Genomic DNA, 14,617 nt, shown 5'->3' on the forward strand with positions numbered 1-14,617 from the left:
TTGTGTATGATACTCACATTGCTAGTGTAACTGTAAGTTAAAGATGATGCAACATAACACACACACACACACACACACACACACGCACACAAACCTGAGCACACTTTTATGTTGGCAAAGCACTTTTTTTTTTACTGTAGGTCTAAGCTGAAATCTTATGGCATATGTTTTTCATACTTGCTAGATATTAATACCGTCCCGTCTTAATCACCAGCCATTTACATTCAGAAGGTAATAAACATAATTTCTAACGTTCTCTCAAAGGCGCATCTTTCGGTGTTCTACTGCCCTCTTTAGGCATTATGATGTTATTGTTCTTAACTACTTCTGACCGCTACTCATCCTAGTATAAATTAAGAAATATTCCCGAGATGCGATGTTATTCATGCCTCTTTAGTCTAGGTTTTATGTGTGATGAGAGAAACTAAATAACAAACAACGTCTCTTAGAAACCAAAACACCATTAATGCACACCATTCTGTCAGACCTAACGAAACACCATAAAGACGAAATAAAACGCGTCACACCTTACAAAACCTGACTCTTTATTTAGACCAATTTGTTTTGCTCTTTTTGGCTCTTTGAGCATGTACAGAAAAGCCAAATCCCCGCGGTCAGTGTTTGATTGCTCCTCCAACAGTCTCAGTGGGTGATGTTTGGTGAAATCTCACGCATCTTTGCTCCACTTCCCTCACTGCGAGACCAGCAGCACGCTGATAAACACTCGCGAGCCACGCGATTTAAAGCTCTGCGACATTAACTCACCGTATGCTGCAGCAAGTCTGACATATCTGAGATATTTTACAAGTTGGTGGATTATCGGAGTGACTGGAGAAGTTATGTTATTTTCCCGGACCATCGCAACAGCTTAAAAATGAATCCTCATTGCGCACGCTGTGGGAAAATTGTCTACGCAACAGAGAAAGTGAACTGCCTGGACAAGGTATGTTCTCTTCCTTCCGATGCTTATAACTAAAAATTTATAAATGCTTCTGGATAACGTGCTTTCATAAATATCTTTCATGGATTGAGTTTTATGTGCAGTTTCCATCTCTCTACGTTTTGCAGTATTGGCACAAAGGATGCTTCCATTGTGAGGTGTGTAAAATGACTCTCAACATGAACAACTACAAGGGATATGAGAAGAAGCCCTACTGCAACGCGTATGTTATTGCCTTAAAAATGCCAGTTTATTAATTACTTACGTTCATATACACTGGTAATTTGTAGTTAAATGGGAGGTGTTGAAAATACATAAAATAAATGTTTACTAATAACCCGAATTCTACTTATTTGATAGAACACGAATATGGTAGAGTCCAAAAGCCCAAAATGACTCACTTCCTTTCTCCAAAAAGGCACTATCCAAAACAGACCTTTACAATTGTGACAGACACCCCAGAGAACCTACGACTGAGACAGCAAAGCGAGCTCCAAAGTCAGGTAAGATCACTTGTTCACTATGTAATGTGTAGTACACTGTAATCACATTATTACACATGATAAATCTAAATCTAAAGGGGGCATATCTAGGGTAGGATAATGTTATTTGTTAATTGTAAGTTGCTGTGGATAAAAGCGTCTGCAAAATGACTAAATGTAAATGTTGCTTTTGGTAGAGAAAATTCAAAGGGATGAGACAATCACTTACAGCCGCGTGAGTGTTTCGGCTGCCAGGGAGGGACTGGGTGTGATACTTTGAGGTCAGCATGGAGAAAAGCAAGGCATCTGTCTACTCCGTGGTGCCCTGGCCGATCCCCTCAGCTTCTCCACCTGGCAGCCCAAAGATGCTGCCAAGTCCATACTGCGGCCTGGTCCTGGCATTATGACAGAAAATGTATTTTTTTTTCTGAAAGATAGGTCAGCGAGCTGTGAAAATATATTTTATGTACTTGCATAACACAAAATTAGTCTGCTGCATTTAATATTGGTCATACTTTGTGTTAGGGATTTGAAAAAAAAAAAAAAAAAGATAAACTCAAATCTGGACTAGAAACAACCATACAGAACTCCCTCGCAACCAAACAGGAACGCACTTAAAACCACCCAGAACACCATACCAACTTCCTGGTTTTCTTGTTCTACAGGTCAAATACAGGAAGGATTTTGAACAGAGTAAGGGTCGGGGCCTCAAATTTGTCTTGGATACTCCAGAGCTACAGAGACTGAGGAAGGCCCAGGATCAGATCAGTAATGTATGCTGGAAAATACAGAACAACTCGTGTAGCCAAATGTAAAAAAGCAAATATGTAAATTTGATAAATTAGTGTACTAGATATTCAAGCATTTATTTCTCAAACATACATACTGTCCAAAAGTTTGGGGTCAGTAAGATGCTTTTGAAAGAATTCTCTTATGCTGACCTATCCTGAATTTATTTGATCAAAAATACAGTGGGGAAATTGTGAAATATTATTACAGTTTAAAATGTTTTCTATTCTAAATAAATATGTAATATATTCCTGTGATGGCAAAGCTGGATTTTCAGCATCATTACTCCAGTCTTCAGTGTTGCATGATCCTTCAGAAATCCTTCTAATATGCTGATTTGCTGCTCAAGATATTTTTCTTCTTATTATCAATGTTTAAACCAGGTTTTGTGTAAACTATGATATATTTTTTGTACACAGCAGCAAAGAACAGCATTTTAAGACTCAATTCAATGCATCCTTGCTGAATAAAAGTATTATTCTTACTGACCCCAAACTTCTTAATGGTAGTGTACACATCCATAAGCATTAAAGGGTTAGTTCACCCAAAAATGAAAATTAGCCCATAAATTACTCACCCTCAAGGCATCCTAGGTGTATATGACTTTCTTCTTTCAGACGAATCCAGTTGGCGTTATATTAAAAATTGTCTTTGATCTTTCAAGCTGTTTAATGGCAGTCAGCGGGTGTTGCAGTGCTTCAGTCCAAAAGAAGTCAAATAAAAAGCATCCATCTATAATAAAAAGTGTCTTACACGGCTCTGGGGGGTGAACAAAGGCCTTCTGTAGCAAATCGATGCGTTTTTGTAAGAAAAATTTCCATATTCAAAACGTAATAATCACTTTAATCTAGCTTGCGCCAATAGTTGTACACGGAAGCAGCTCCGGGCGGATGATGTAAGATGTCGGCGTTGTGCATGCGCCGGTGAGTCTTATGAAAACCAACGTTTGTTTACAGGAGCAAGGGAAGCAAAGTTTCCTTACTTTAGCAAAGGAAAACCAGTCTCCTCTTGGCTTATATCGAAATCCTCTGACATTCTTCTTTACAAATCCTTGTTTTGTACTTCTAATTCGTGACCGTTGTTTTGTTTTGATCTCTCCCCTGCGCTTCCGCGTTCGTCATTTCTGAGCGGCGCATGCGCAACGCTGACACCTTACGTCATCCGCCTGGCGCTGCTTCCGTGCACAACAGTGAGCACAAGCTACATTAAAGTGATTATTACGTTTTAAATATGGTTATTTTTCTTACAAAAACGCATTGATTCGCTACAGGAGGCCTTTGTTCACCCCCCGGAGCCGTGTGAGACACTTTTTATTGTGGATGGGCACTTTTAATTTCCCTTCTTTTGGACTGATGCACTGCAACACCCACTGACTGCCATTAAACAGCTTGAAAGATCAAAGACTATAATTTAATATAACTGACAGATTAGTCATCGCTGAATTTTGTTCAGACTGAAACTTGTGAATTCCCTCATCATAAGCAACAAAAGTGCAGACGATAAAAGTAAGAGATTAATTTATCATACAGATTATAAGAGGAGTTATGAGTGCTTAAACACTAGCTAGACTGACTGTGCTCATTAAGAGTGCGTTCTTTCACTGCATGATTCAGTCTTAAAATGCAGAATGCTCCCAAAATTCAAGATGGGGGCAGAAAATGTGTATATTTCTATAATTTCATATAGTTAATCAATATCACACGAAGAGTGCCATTTTATTCCGCAAAAATCACAAATGTTGTATTGAACAACAGTTCAATAAACAAGTTAATATTAATAGACTTACGCTTTAGACACCATATTGTCTATTTTTGCTCTATTTCGCCAACAAAAAAATAATAATAGTGATTTAGTCACTTACTAACAGTAACAGTGACTTGCTGCCACCTATTGGCGGTTTTAATTTCACATTTAAAGTATATATTTTTAAATAATTTCAAATATCAGTATTCAGTGTTTTAGGATTAAAATATCAAAACATTTATGCATTTGTAACTGCAGGTTAAATGCATTCATGTCTTGCATTAAACAATGTGTAAATACATCTGAATGCCACTTCAGATGCAGCTTCTGTGTTTCCTCAGCATTGCAAAGATGAATTTTGTTGATAATGATTTTAATGATAATGATTTTCTAGAAAAAAAGGCTTTATAAAGGTAAAAATGCCAATAAAGGGTAAAAATCACTTTAAACTTGTTGGAAGTCATTAATTTCTATCACTGCTGTGAACTGACCACGCAGAATATAAAGAATATCAAAAACTTTAGGAGTCAGCTGTCCACTGCAGTCCTGCAGCGCAACACACTCAGTAAAATGTCGTCTGATTATCTTTATTGATAAAATCCCAGAAAATATCGAGATATAATTTTTTTGTCTATATTGCACACCCCTAGGATAGATATTTAATTCTTCTTTGCTTAGTGATTGTTTGGTGCACATAATTCACTGATCATCGTAAAACAAGCTTTTATCTTAGAATTAGGTTTTCTCAACGATAACGAGGACAAGACAAAAAATATGAATCATATTTATACAAGGTTTTATTTATTTTATCTTTTTGAAGGGGGAGTGGAGGGGGTCTGGTTAGGGGGACCCCCCCCAAGATCTTTGACACAATTTGAACACTGTATACATCACACTTACATGTGGATGAAAAAGCTGACATCTCCATTCTTGCAGGCAAAGTATCATAAGGATTTTGAGGTGTCAGGTTTGCATGGGGTCACTCAGGGAACGCACGGGACGTACCTGGTACAGGCTCAGATGACACCTAACCATGAGACGGTGGGGAACAGCACACACAAGGGGGTTCATCAGTACATCATGGAGATGGATCGAAGACCTGGCGTCATTGTGGGTAAGTTCTCTAATGTGAGATGCTCACACCTGGTAGTAAACCCTACAAAAAGTGAAATCAGTAGATAACCTAAATCAAAATATCAAACTTACAACTGTAAGCAAAATAGTACTATTGAAGGTCAAGATCATCTTGATAATTGTTGTTTTAGCACCTGTTCTCCCTGGTGCATACTATCCCAGTGGCCACAGCCATGGGCACAGCTACATGCATCAGACAAGCATGCATTCACTGAGGTCACAACACATGAGCATGGTGAGTCCTGATTTTCTACAATATTATGTAGCATATACACATTTTTTGATTAAAATGTATTCAGTACCATAAAATACTTGTATTGCACAAAAACTTGGTCACCAGACTGTGTACAGGGCACTGTATGACTACACGGCGCAGGATTACGATGAGGTGTCGTTCCGGGACGGTGACATCATTCAGAACGTGCAGCCGATCGATGAAGGCTGGATGTATGGAACGGTACAGAGAACGGCGAGGTCGGGTATGCTGCCTGCTAACTATGTAGAGGGCATTCGCTAGTTGTCTCTCTGAGCCTCAAATCAAACACTATATCTGAATGGTCACAGGAACAGCTCTTTTTTAATAGTGCAAATTGTCCCACTTTGTAAGTGTTTATAATGTTACATTTCTTATTTTGTTACTCTGAACGTCCAGTCTAAGTGAATGTACACGACTGTTCAAAAGTTTGGCCCATGTAAGATTTTTTTATTTATTTATTAATTCATTCTTTTTTTTTTAAATGACTACTTTTATTCAGCAAGGATGAATTAATTTGATAAAAAGTGACAGTAAATACATTTACATTGCTGTAAAACATTTCTATTTAAAATAAATTTGATCTTTTCAAATTTCTATTCAACAAAAAATCCTAAAAATCACAGTTCCTACAAAATAAAACAATAAATCAGCATATTAGAATGATTTCTGACGGATCATGTGACACTGAAGACACTGAGCTTTGCATCACAGGAATACGTTACATTTAAAAATATTAAAATAGAAAACATTTATATTAAATGGTTTAAATTATTTCACAATATTACAATTTTATTGTATTTTTTTTATCTTCTTCCAAAAAAAAATAAAACTCTTACGACCCAAACTTTTGAAAGGTAGTGTATGTCATGTAATAAACAGTTTTGTACCAATATGACATTTACTTTGAAATAAATGTTAAATGTACAAGATGTATAGAGGATTGTAAAGAGGATTTTGTCACTTAAATATGAAAGAGTGCATTATTTTTAACAGCATGTTGCCTTGTAAAACATGAACATTTGTGTAAACTGTTCTGCACAATGTAAATTAAATGTTCCACTATAACAAAAATTTATTTGAATTGTCAGTCTGCATTAAAACATATTTTACCCACCATTCAAGCAGTATATCAAAGAAAGTATACGTTTATTAAAAAGAATACTTTTAATAAACATTTTAAAAATATGATGCTGATATCAGGCGTTTCTAATTGTTAAGGGACTGATTTCATCAGCAATAGTTCCCAGCTTAAATACTGGTACCATCAGTCAAGTAGCATTTCTGCTATAATCTCAGTTCACCTTCATCTCAACCATATTCATCTTCCTTTCTTCATTTTGGCAACTTTCTCCTTGCGCTTTTTCACATACTTTGGCACTTTATTTTTTCTTTTCTCCCTCTGAGCTTCTTTAACCATTTTCTTTCTTTCCTGAAAGACACAGAAATACAAACTTATTCTCACAACCCATGAACACAATTCATCTGTTGCAACATTTTCTGTTCCCATTAGGTACTTTTCTGTCCAGTTGTGCTTCCTCAGTGTGGCTGCCACCCTCTCCTGTGTCTTCCCCTTCTGACTTATCATCGACTTCCTCCTCCTCCTCTCCTTCAGAGCTTGAACTATCATCCTTTGTGGAGGTCTTCCAGTATCGAGGGTACCTGTTAAGTAAAAAATTCAGCAACAGCATTTTTAATCTGATTTCTCATTGTCATTACGCTTGAGTTTGGCAATGGCTGTTGTTTATATTCTCTGTCTTAATCCTCCCACATGCCATGTAGGCAAAGAAAATTCCAAAGAGACCTAGTGGGTGCATTAATAGCAAAAACAAAGTCTTGGCCACATAAGGTGTCTTAAACCTAACGCTTAATCATTAATGCGCCACATGGTCTTCTTAAAAACAAAAACGGCATTCTCCTCACAGTTTGCACACCAGAAAGATCCTTCCTGAGGCCTGGTACTGTCTGGTAGAGGATCTGTAATGGAAAACAGATCATTTCATCCACTGCTACTAGTTCTCAGAACATTAGTTCATTATTTTTCATTTAGGGTGGTGAGACGTACATTGTCTGTGTTTGTATCTTCAGAAGAAGCCTCCTCCTTTTTCTTCAACATTGCGTCCACATCCCTCTCATAATGGGTGACTTCAGTAAGTGTGCGTGGAATGTAGGCTTTCTTAAACACCTGTTTTGAGACAGATCCACCAGTGAATCATTAGAAAAGGTTCCCACAACACTGACCTTTCTGGTTTCATGATTGCTGTACTACATGGGTTTTTTAACAAAATAATTTTATAGAGATAGCTAAGAATTTCTATTTCCATTTGTATGATTCCTTGAAGTGTTAAAAATTATATTTTGTGTACAAATGTCTTCACAACGACCATCAATGGACAGACTGGTGTATATGTGTGTGTATATATATATATATGTGTGTGTGTGTGTGTGTATGAGATATTACAAAATTAGCAAGTGTTTACAATCCGTGTATCATTCGATCATTCGTGTTTTGATTTAATATTGAAAGTCGAAAAATGAGAAAACGGCTCCTTTTTCGTTTTTTTTGTTTTTTTCCAAAAAACGAAAAACGAAAATTCACCTTAAATTTTCGTTTTTCGTTCATGGGTGGAAAGGGTGGAAAACAGCTTGAATATTCTATTTCTACACGTGGGCGGGAATTAAACGCCCCTTTCTGCTGATTGGTCAGCTGAAGATCAAACCGTGCCATCATCAGTTCTTCCGCAGTTTCACGCAGCAGAATAATAGTCCTCCACTGCTGCAGTTGTATGGATTCTTAAGCATTTATTGCAACTACATTTAATCTTTTTTCATCAAACAAACAGGCTTATGAATAGCTCAACACAACTCATACTGGGGCAGAGTCTAGACAGGGCTTTCTTCTGTGTAGATATAAATTCTATTCTTTGCATCAGCTGGGCATGGCAGGGTATGATATGACAGCTGTCATAGCCTACCCTGCTCACCCAGTAGGTCTGTTTGTTTGTTTAATTAAGAAATTAATTAATTAATTTGTTTCAAAATAAATATTTTAAACACTAAGACAAAAAGGAAAGAATAATAAATTGGCTTGGGTATATACAAGCCTATGTTCACGCAAGAACTGTCATTCTGACTGACAACTGGAGAACAACGGATAGTAAATAGCCTACTGTTAAGAGTTATATAATGTAGTTTTGTGTTTTATTAAAATGGATTATAACTGATATCTCAAAAGGATATGCACTTGTGTGCGGCAGCTGCTGCGCACTCGCACTGCATTTCGGTTTGTTTCTCACCAAACCCTCAGTATCCCATCAGAATGCTTTCAGCAGAAAGAGGCGTTTAATTCCCGCCCACATGTAGAAATCGAATATTCAAGCTGTTTATTCATTTTTCCACCCATGAACGAAAAACGAAAATTTAAGCTGAATTCTCGTTTTTCGTTTTTTTTGGAAAAAAAACCAAAAAAAAAAACGAAAAAGGAGCCGTTTTCTCATTTTTCTACTTTCAATATTAAATAAAAAAACGAATGATCGAATGATACACGGATTGTTTACCAGTTTTATTTTAGTATTATTTATATACTGTTATAGTATTTATTATTAATACTTTGTATTAGCTTTATTTTTTTTTATATTTTTTGCTTTCATTTTAGTTTTCTTAATTGTTGTGTTTGTCATTTTTATTAATAAAAATTATTATTTTTTTTAATTCATTCATTTTATTTCAGTTTTAGTACTTCAGCTTAAGCTTTGGTTAGTTTATAAGATTGTTGCCAACATTTCTCATTTTTGTTTGTCTAGTTTAAATTTGTCAAGTTCAATTCATATTTTATTTCAGCATTATTTCAATGAATGAAAATTATTTTTAATAGTTTTAGATTAGGTTAACTATAACAACACTGACCTTTACTCTATACAAGTGCTCACAAAGAGCAATATTTGACTATTATCTTGACTATTTTAGAGCGGGGAAAACCAAAAAGAAAAAAACCCTCATATTTACCACAGAAAGAATGTTTCAATGATATTTTACATTTTCATTACATCTAATTTCCATGACTTTTTCAGGACTGCACATTACTATTTAATAATTCTACAATTTCCCATGACTGTGTGAACTCTGGTAGCTTGGACAGGGATGCAAATGTTGAGAAATGTTAAAAATGAGTTCACCTCCTCATCAACTCCGTCCTGATTGGATCTTTCCTCTGCAGTTCTTTCAGATGCTATCTCCATCGCCTGCAGGTAAACCACAAACATATTTAGTCAATCTACAACAAATGCTAAAAAACACATGTACAGTATGTACCCAATAGGGCTGGGTTTTGACACAAATTTCACAATATGATTCTGATTCACAAGCTTGCGATTCAATTTGATTTGGTTCAGTATTGATTGTTTTGAATATATATCAGGTACAGTACATAAATTTTCTCAAGAAAAAAAAAACATACTGTAAAGTCAGCTGGTAACTACATTTCTATAATATTGAAGGTTAAAATTAACTGATTTGATTTTGTATACAAAAAATACACTCAATTAAGTTTTTATAATAATGAAGTTACAATTACATAATTATATTTCAACTCCAAATTGTTTTTTGAAATATAAACATTTAAATGTTGGCTGTCATAAAAACCTGACGGATTTATTCAAACATACATTAAACACTGAAGAACAGTAAAAATGAAAGAATATGTTATACAGTGCATATATTTAGCAAAATGCTCCTCTATAGTTAATTTTTCTAGCTGACTAGCGAGTTTATGGTTTTTCTGAGGTAAATGTGATGTTACGTTCAATTGTGTACAAGCTGTTACACTGACGTCTTTTCGCTGTTGAAACCCCGATTGAGAAATTACACGAGACAGGATACGGAATTCAGTAAGTTGTACTCTTTTTTTTTTTTTTACATACCTTCTGATGTTCATTCATGTTTATTTTGTGCTGAAACTGGTATTAAAGTGAAGTAGACAATCAGTTCACGTGCTTTTTGTGCTGCCGCTTCTCTTGAACTGAGGCGCTACAGCGACCTGTTACTCCACATTAAACAGCGCCAAAACGGCATTTATTGTTTAAATATTGTAATAAAATGGACAGAATTTGAAATCTGAGACTTTGTTTCATATCAAAAGTAACAAAGCACAAAGCTTATTGTGATTTATTAGATGGGAAATGCGCTACACTGTTCCGTCCATTAACTGAAAACAGGCAAGAAGAAGAATCGGTTCTTGGATTTAAGAATCGATAGTTTCGTAAAAATGAGAATCGATTAAAATTGAGAAATCGATATTTTACCTAGCTCTAGTACCCAATCACATCAAGCTTGTCTGAATGCACAAAAAGTCACAAGAAAAAGAAACAGCCTGTCATTAGGATTAACGATAATGCTTCAATGCAACTCACTGACCTTGTCCAAATACTGATTAATGTTGTCACTTGTGATTGAGGGGTCAGTGATAAACTCAAACAGCTCACGCACAGTCATAACTGCCACATTATGTTTCTGGAAAAAGTCCGAGAGATCAAAATGAATAAAAAAAAAAATGTTGACATTAACATTAATAATATCTATTACTATTAAAGGCTGTATAATTACCATTGACATTGCTGCAATCCTTGTGAAGAAACTCTAAAGCATGAGGATGATCGTGCTCAACGGACTGAGAGACGTCAATAATATAAGCATCTCCATTATGATACCTGCACACCAGAACACAGCAGTGCTTAATGTTTTTCTACACTTTCCACTGATCACAGTACAATTAAACATCAGTAAACATTAACTGATGCTTAAAAACCTTGTGCGCATAATATAAAGTCAGCTTACAGCATATTGAACTCGCTAAGGTCAGCGTGGACCAGACGAGCTTCATTGTACATTATTCTCATGTTCTGGATGATCTGCAGGTAGAGTTCCCGCGCTCTGGATTCAGAAAGGACAGCGTTTTACAGCAGAGGGGCAGGCCGGAGGAATACACCAACAAGATCACTTAAAAAGCCTGGAGTGTCATTTAGGAATTTGTTAATTGCCATGTTTGGATCAGTTGCTGATAAGTATTTGTGCATCTGTAAATGGTGAAGGTAAATGCCCACTTACATGTCATCTCGACCAATAAAGCTCATGACGAGAACATGACTCCGCAACATGATGGGCTCAGGACTTGGAATCTGTGCGGTCTGTAGTCGTGAGATAAATGGATGCGCATTATAGACAAAAATCATCATAAAATAAGTTCATGAAAGAAAAAGAAAGAAGTCATAATACTAACCTGATCAAGTTTCTCATTTCCTTCTCAGCCCAAGTGCGCACCATTTTCCTAGGATTGCCCTTGCAATAGCCATGGCGGAACCTAAATTATATTCAAACAGAAATTCAGGGTTTAATGGCTCACATCAATAAGGCTAAATAGGACTAAATGCCTGAACAAACACACCTAACTTACCTGAATTCCCCGCTGACATATTTATCTCTGTCTTTGAAAAGTAGAATTGATGTTTTGTATATTTTGATGGCTCTGCTTTCTCCTTTTGCAGTAGTTGCATGGTAGACATTTGCCTGCGGTACAAAATGCAGGAAAGAAATATAAAAAATAAAATAGCAAACGAAAAAAATGAAAAAAGCAACATTAACATTAGTTCTTAGTAAAAGATCCCAAGTGTACCAAAAATATAGTAAGGGATAATTTTACTGATTTCATCCAAACAAACCAGGGTTATAATAGTTAACTAAAACACTTTTCACTACTTGAAATAAAAAAAAAATTGACTGGAAAAACCCTCCCAAAATTTGTAATTTTTAACCTCGAGTACTAAAATAACTAAAAGAATAAATGAACTAAAACTAATGAACATACCAATAACACTAAAATGACATCAAAACAAACTTGCCTCTTTGCCTGTGCTGATACAGCCGTTGATCTCTGAAAAGATGCCTCTGCTGAGCATTTTAAACAGAATCATACATGTACGGGGGTCCAAAACCTGTACAGTCACATTCAAATATCACACTGAATAATGCTGGAGCGCTAGTGAAATCATCACAAATAAAGCTTAAACAAACACACCTGTTCAACAGTAGCTCGGTCTGATTTGTCCTTTACAAAGCAGCGCTCTGCTCCAAAAAACACATCAGACATTACATGCAAGATTAAATGAAAATGACATCCAATTTTCTGAGGACAGTCGGTTTCCTTCAGAAATACAGTGATATAAAAACACCCGCACTCAATGTATGGGAAACACTGTAGTCTCATAATTGAAATGTAAATTCTGCAGATTACGTCATTGTCCAGTATTGTACTGTCAGCAATTTATTATAAAAACGTTTTCATAATTGTAACATACATATTTACATACATAATTATTCAGGTGCATGTGTAATAACTTTCGAAAACTTGAGGCTACAGCAGCACTTCTGCTTCGTAGTCTTGTCTGATGCACTCAACCAAGCGTTATAACCACGACCTCGCCCCTCCCCACCCCCCAACCATTCGAATTTCCATAGGCGGGAATTATTTTAATGATATTCTAATGAGCCGAATAAGAAACGCTGTAGTCCAAACGAGCAGTTGGTTGTAGCTCTCGGAAAGGGATTTTTTAAAAACGAAATATCTCCCTTTGGAGGGGACTTTGAGATTTGTAAATTTGAAGATATTTTTTTATGCCCAAACACACACACTACACACTGACTAAAATTCAAAAAGTGAAAAAGGATAATAGGACCCCTTTAAATGGTTTAAACCATATTAGATACAAATCTATGGTTTAAACAGCCATTCATATTTTTGTATTCTCTGGTGTTCATCACAGCACCAAATACTTCAATATTTAGACTTAATAGGCTATTATTTTCAAACTTTTTTTAAACATTTTATCTGGACTACAACATGCCCTAGATGTTGTTTGAAAATGTTTTGATTCTTTATTGTTTGGTCACACTTTAGGCTACATTAAGTCTCTATTAATTAACATTAGTTAAATCATTAATTAACAAACTGCCAATGAAAAATTCTTCTAAACATGAATGAATCTTACGTAATTTCAATATTTAATAACACGTTGTTAAAATCAAAAGGTGCAACTGTGTTATTTAATGAACAGTTGTATTTTTTTTTTTAACAAAGATTAAGTAGCAAATGTAGCTATTGCTCATTATTAATTGTTAATGCATTAACTAAGGTTAACTAATGAGATCATATTGTAAAGTGTTACTTCTTGGTCTTTAAAATTCTTTTGCACTGTAATCTGCGTGAAATGTTTTTCTTTATATATGTTTTGTGTATTACGTTAGTTTATTGTATGTAAATGATCAGTTCTTTTTGTTATACGAAAAAAGTTATTAAACCTGTTGTAGTTTATGACACTTTTTTTGCAAAAAAAAAAAACTGTCATATGCCTAATACATGTAGTGCTGTCAAACGATTAATCGCGATTAATCGCATCCAAAATAAAAGTTTTTGTTTACATAATATATGTGTGTACCTTATATATTTATTATGTATATATAAATACACACACATGCATGTATATATTTAAGAAAAATATGTTACGTTTATATATTAAATATTAGGGATGCACCGATACCGATACTGGTATCGGTATCGGCCCGATACTGAGCTCCTGTACTCGTACTCGTTAAAATGCCCCGATACCAAACGCCGATACCACACAGCATGTGATAAGCGCCATATTCAAACAAAGAAACACAGACAACAGAACAACAGACAGCAGAAAGGAGTTTTGTCTACTACAAAGTATATGTATGCAATGAATACAATGTTAAACATTCAGTATTGACGCCTGGATAGCTGATGTGCGCGAGCTGATAAACAAAGCACGCTGAGTGGATTGAGCGCGCGGCGGCGCAGATGCACGAGCCTGTCGAGTGAATATACCTTTCTCACAGACATCACTGGAAAGTTTGTAGTTCGGTCGGTATGTCAAAAACAAGTAAGTAAAACAATACACAAGTTACTTTAACGGTAGGGGGAGAGAGAGAGAGAGAGAGAGAGAGCGCGCGCACTTCTGTTGTGTGATCTTTGATTTAACGCCTGGATAGCTGATGTGCGCGAGCTGATAAACAAAGCACGCTGAGTGGATTGAGCGCGCGGCGGCGCAGATGCACGAGCCTGTCGAGTGAATATACTTTCTCACAGACATCACTGGAAAAGTTTGTAGTTCGGTCGGTATGTCAAAAACAAGTAAGTAAAACAATACACAAGTTACTTTAACGGTAGGGGGAGAGAGAGAGAGAGAGAGAGAGAGAGAGAGA

The 14,617-nt window shown here is 35.9% G+C and overlaps 2 protein-coding genes across 3 annotated transcripts in view; one reads left to right on the top strand and one right to left on the bottom strand.

Moving 5' to 3' along the window:
• Positions 1-697: 697 nt before the first annotated feature.
• On the top strand, positions 698-5,763 carry LOC107688530 (LIM zinc-binding domain-containing Nebulette-like). Of its 2 annotated transcripts, XM_016486220.1 has the most exons (7): positions 698-943; positions 1,069-1,163; positions 1,359-1,443; positions 2,088-2,195; positions 4,891-5,068; positions 5,220-5,323; positions 5,429-5,763. In XM_016486220.1, exons 1-7 carry the CDS (start codon positions 875-877, stop codon positions 5,603-5,605), a joined length of 816 nt encoding a protein of 271 aa, XP_016341706.1. In that variant the 5' UTR covers positions 698-874; the 3' UTR covers positions 5,606-5,763. The 2 variants fall into 2 exon arrangements, with proteins under 2 accessions (XP_016341706.1, XP_016341707.1); XM_016486221.1 differs by lacking the exon at positions 2,088-2,195.
• Positions 5,764-6,177: 414 nt separating this feature from the next.
• LOC107688531 (serine/threonine-protein kinase RIO1-like) overlaps positions 6,178-14,617 on the bottom strand; it is a 9,285-nt gene continuing 845 nt past the window's right edge. Inside the window, 14 exon segments of the mRNA XM_016486222.1 lie at positions 6,178-6,773; positions 6,859-6,981; positions 6,983-7,003; positions 7,265-7,318; positions 7,407-7,526; positions 9,517-9,582; positions 10,754-10,861; positions 10,944-11,046; positions 11,174-11,335; positions 11,444-11,523; positions 11,612-11,696; positions 11,790-11,902; positions 12,235-12,327; positions 12,411-12,457. Of these exon segments, the coding sequence (XP_016341708.1) occupies positions 6,663-6,773; positions 6,859-6,981; positions 6,983-7,003; positions 7,265-7,318; positions 7,407-7,526; positions 9,517-9,582; positions 10,754-10,861; positions 10,944-11,046; positions 11,174-11,335; positions 11,444-11,523; positions 11,612-11,696; positions 11,790-11,902; positions 12,235-12,327; positions 12,411-12,457 (1,286 nt within the window). The 3' untranslated portion in view covers positions 6,178-6,662.

This window comes from Sinocyclocheilus anshuiensis, unplaced genomic scaffold, assembly GCF_001515605.1.
Source record: "Sinocyclocheilus anshuiensis isolate Anshui unplaced genomic scaffold, SAMN03320099.WGS_v1.1 scaffold329, whole genome shotgun sequence".
Taxonomy (NCBI): Eukaryota; Metazoa; Chordata; class Actinopteri; order Cypriniformes; family Cyprinidae; genus Sinocyclocheilus; species Sinocyclocheilus anshuiensis.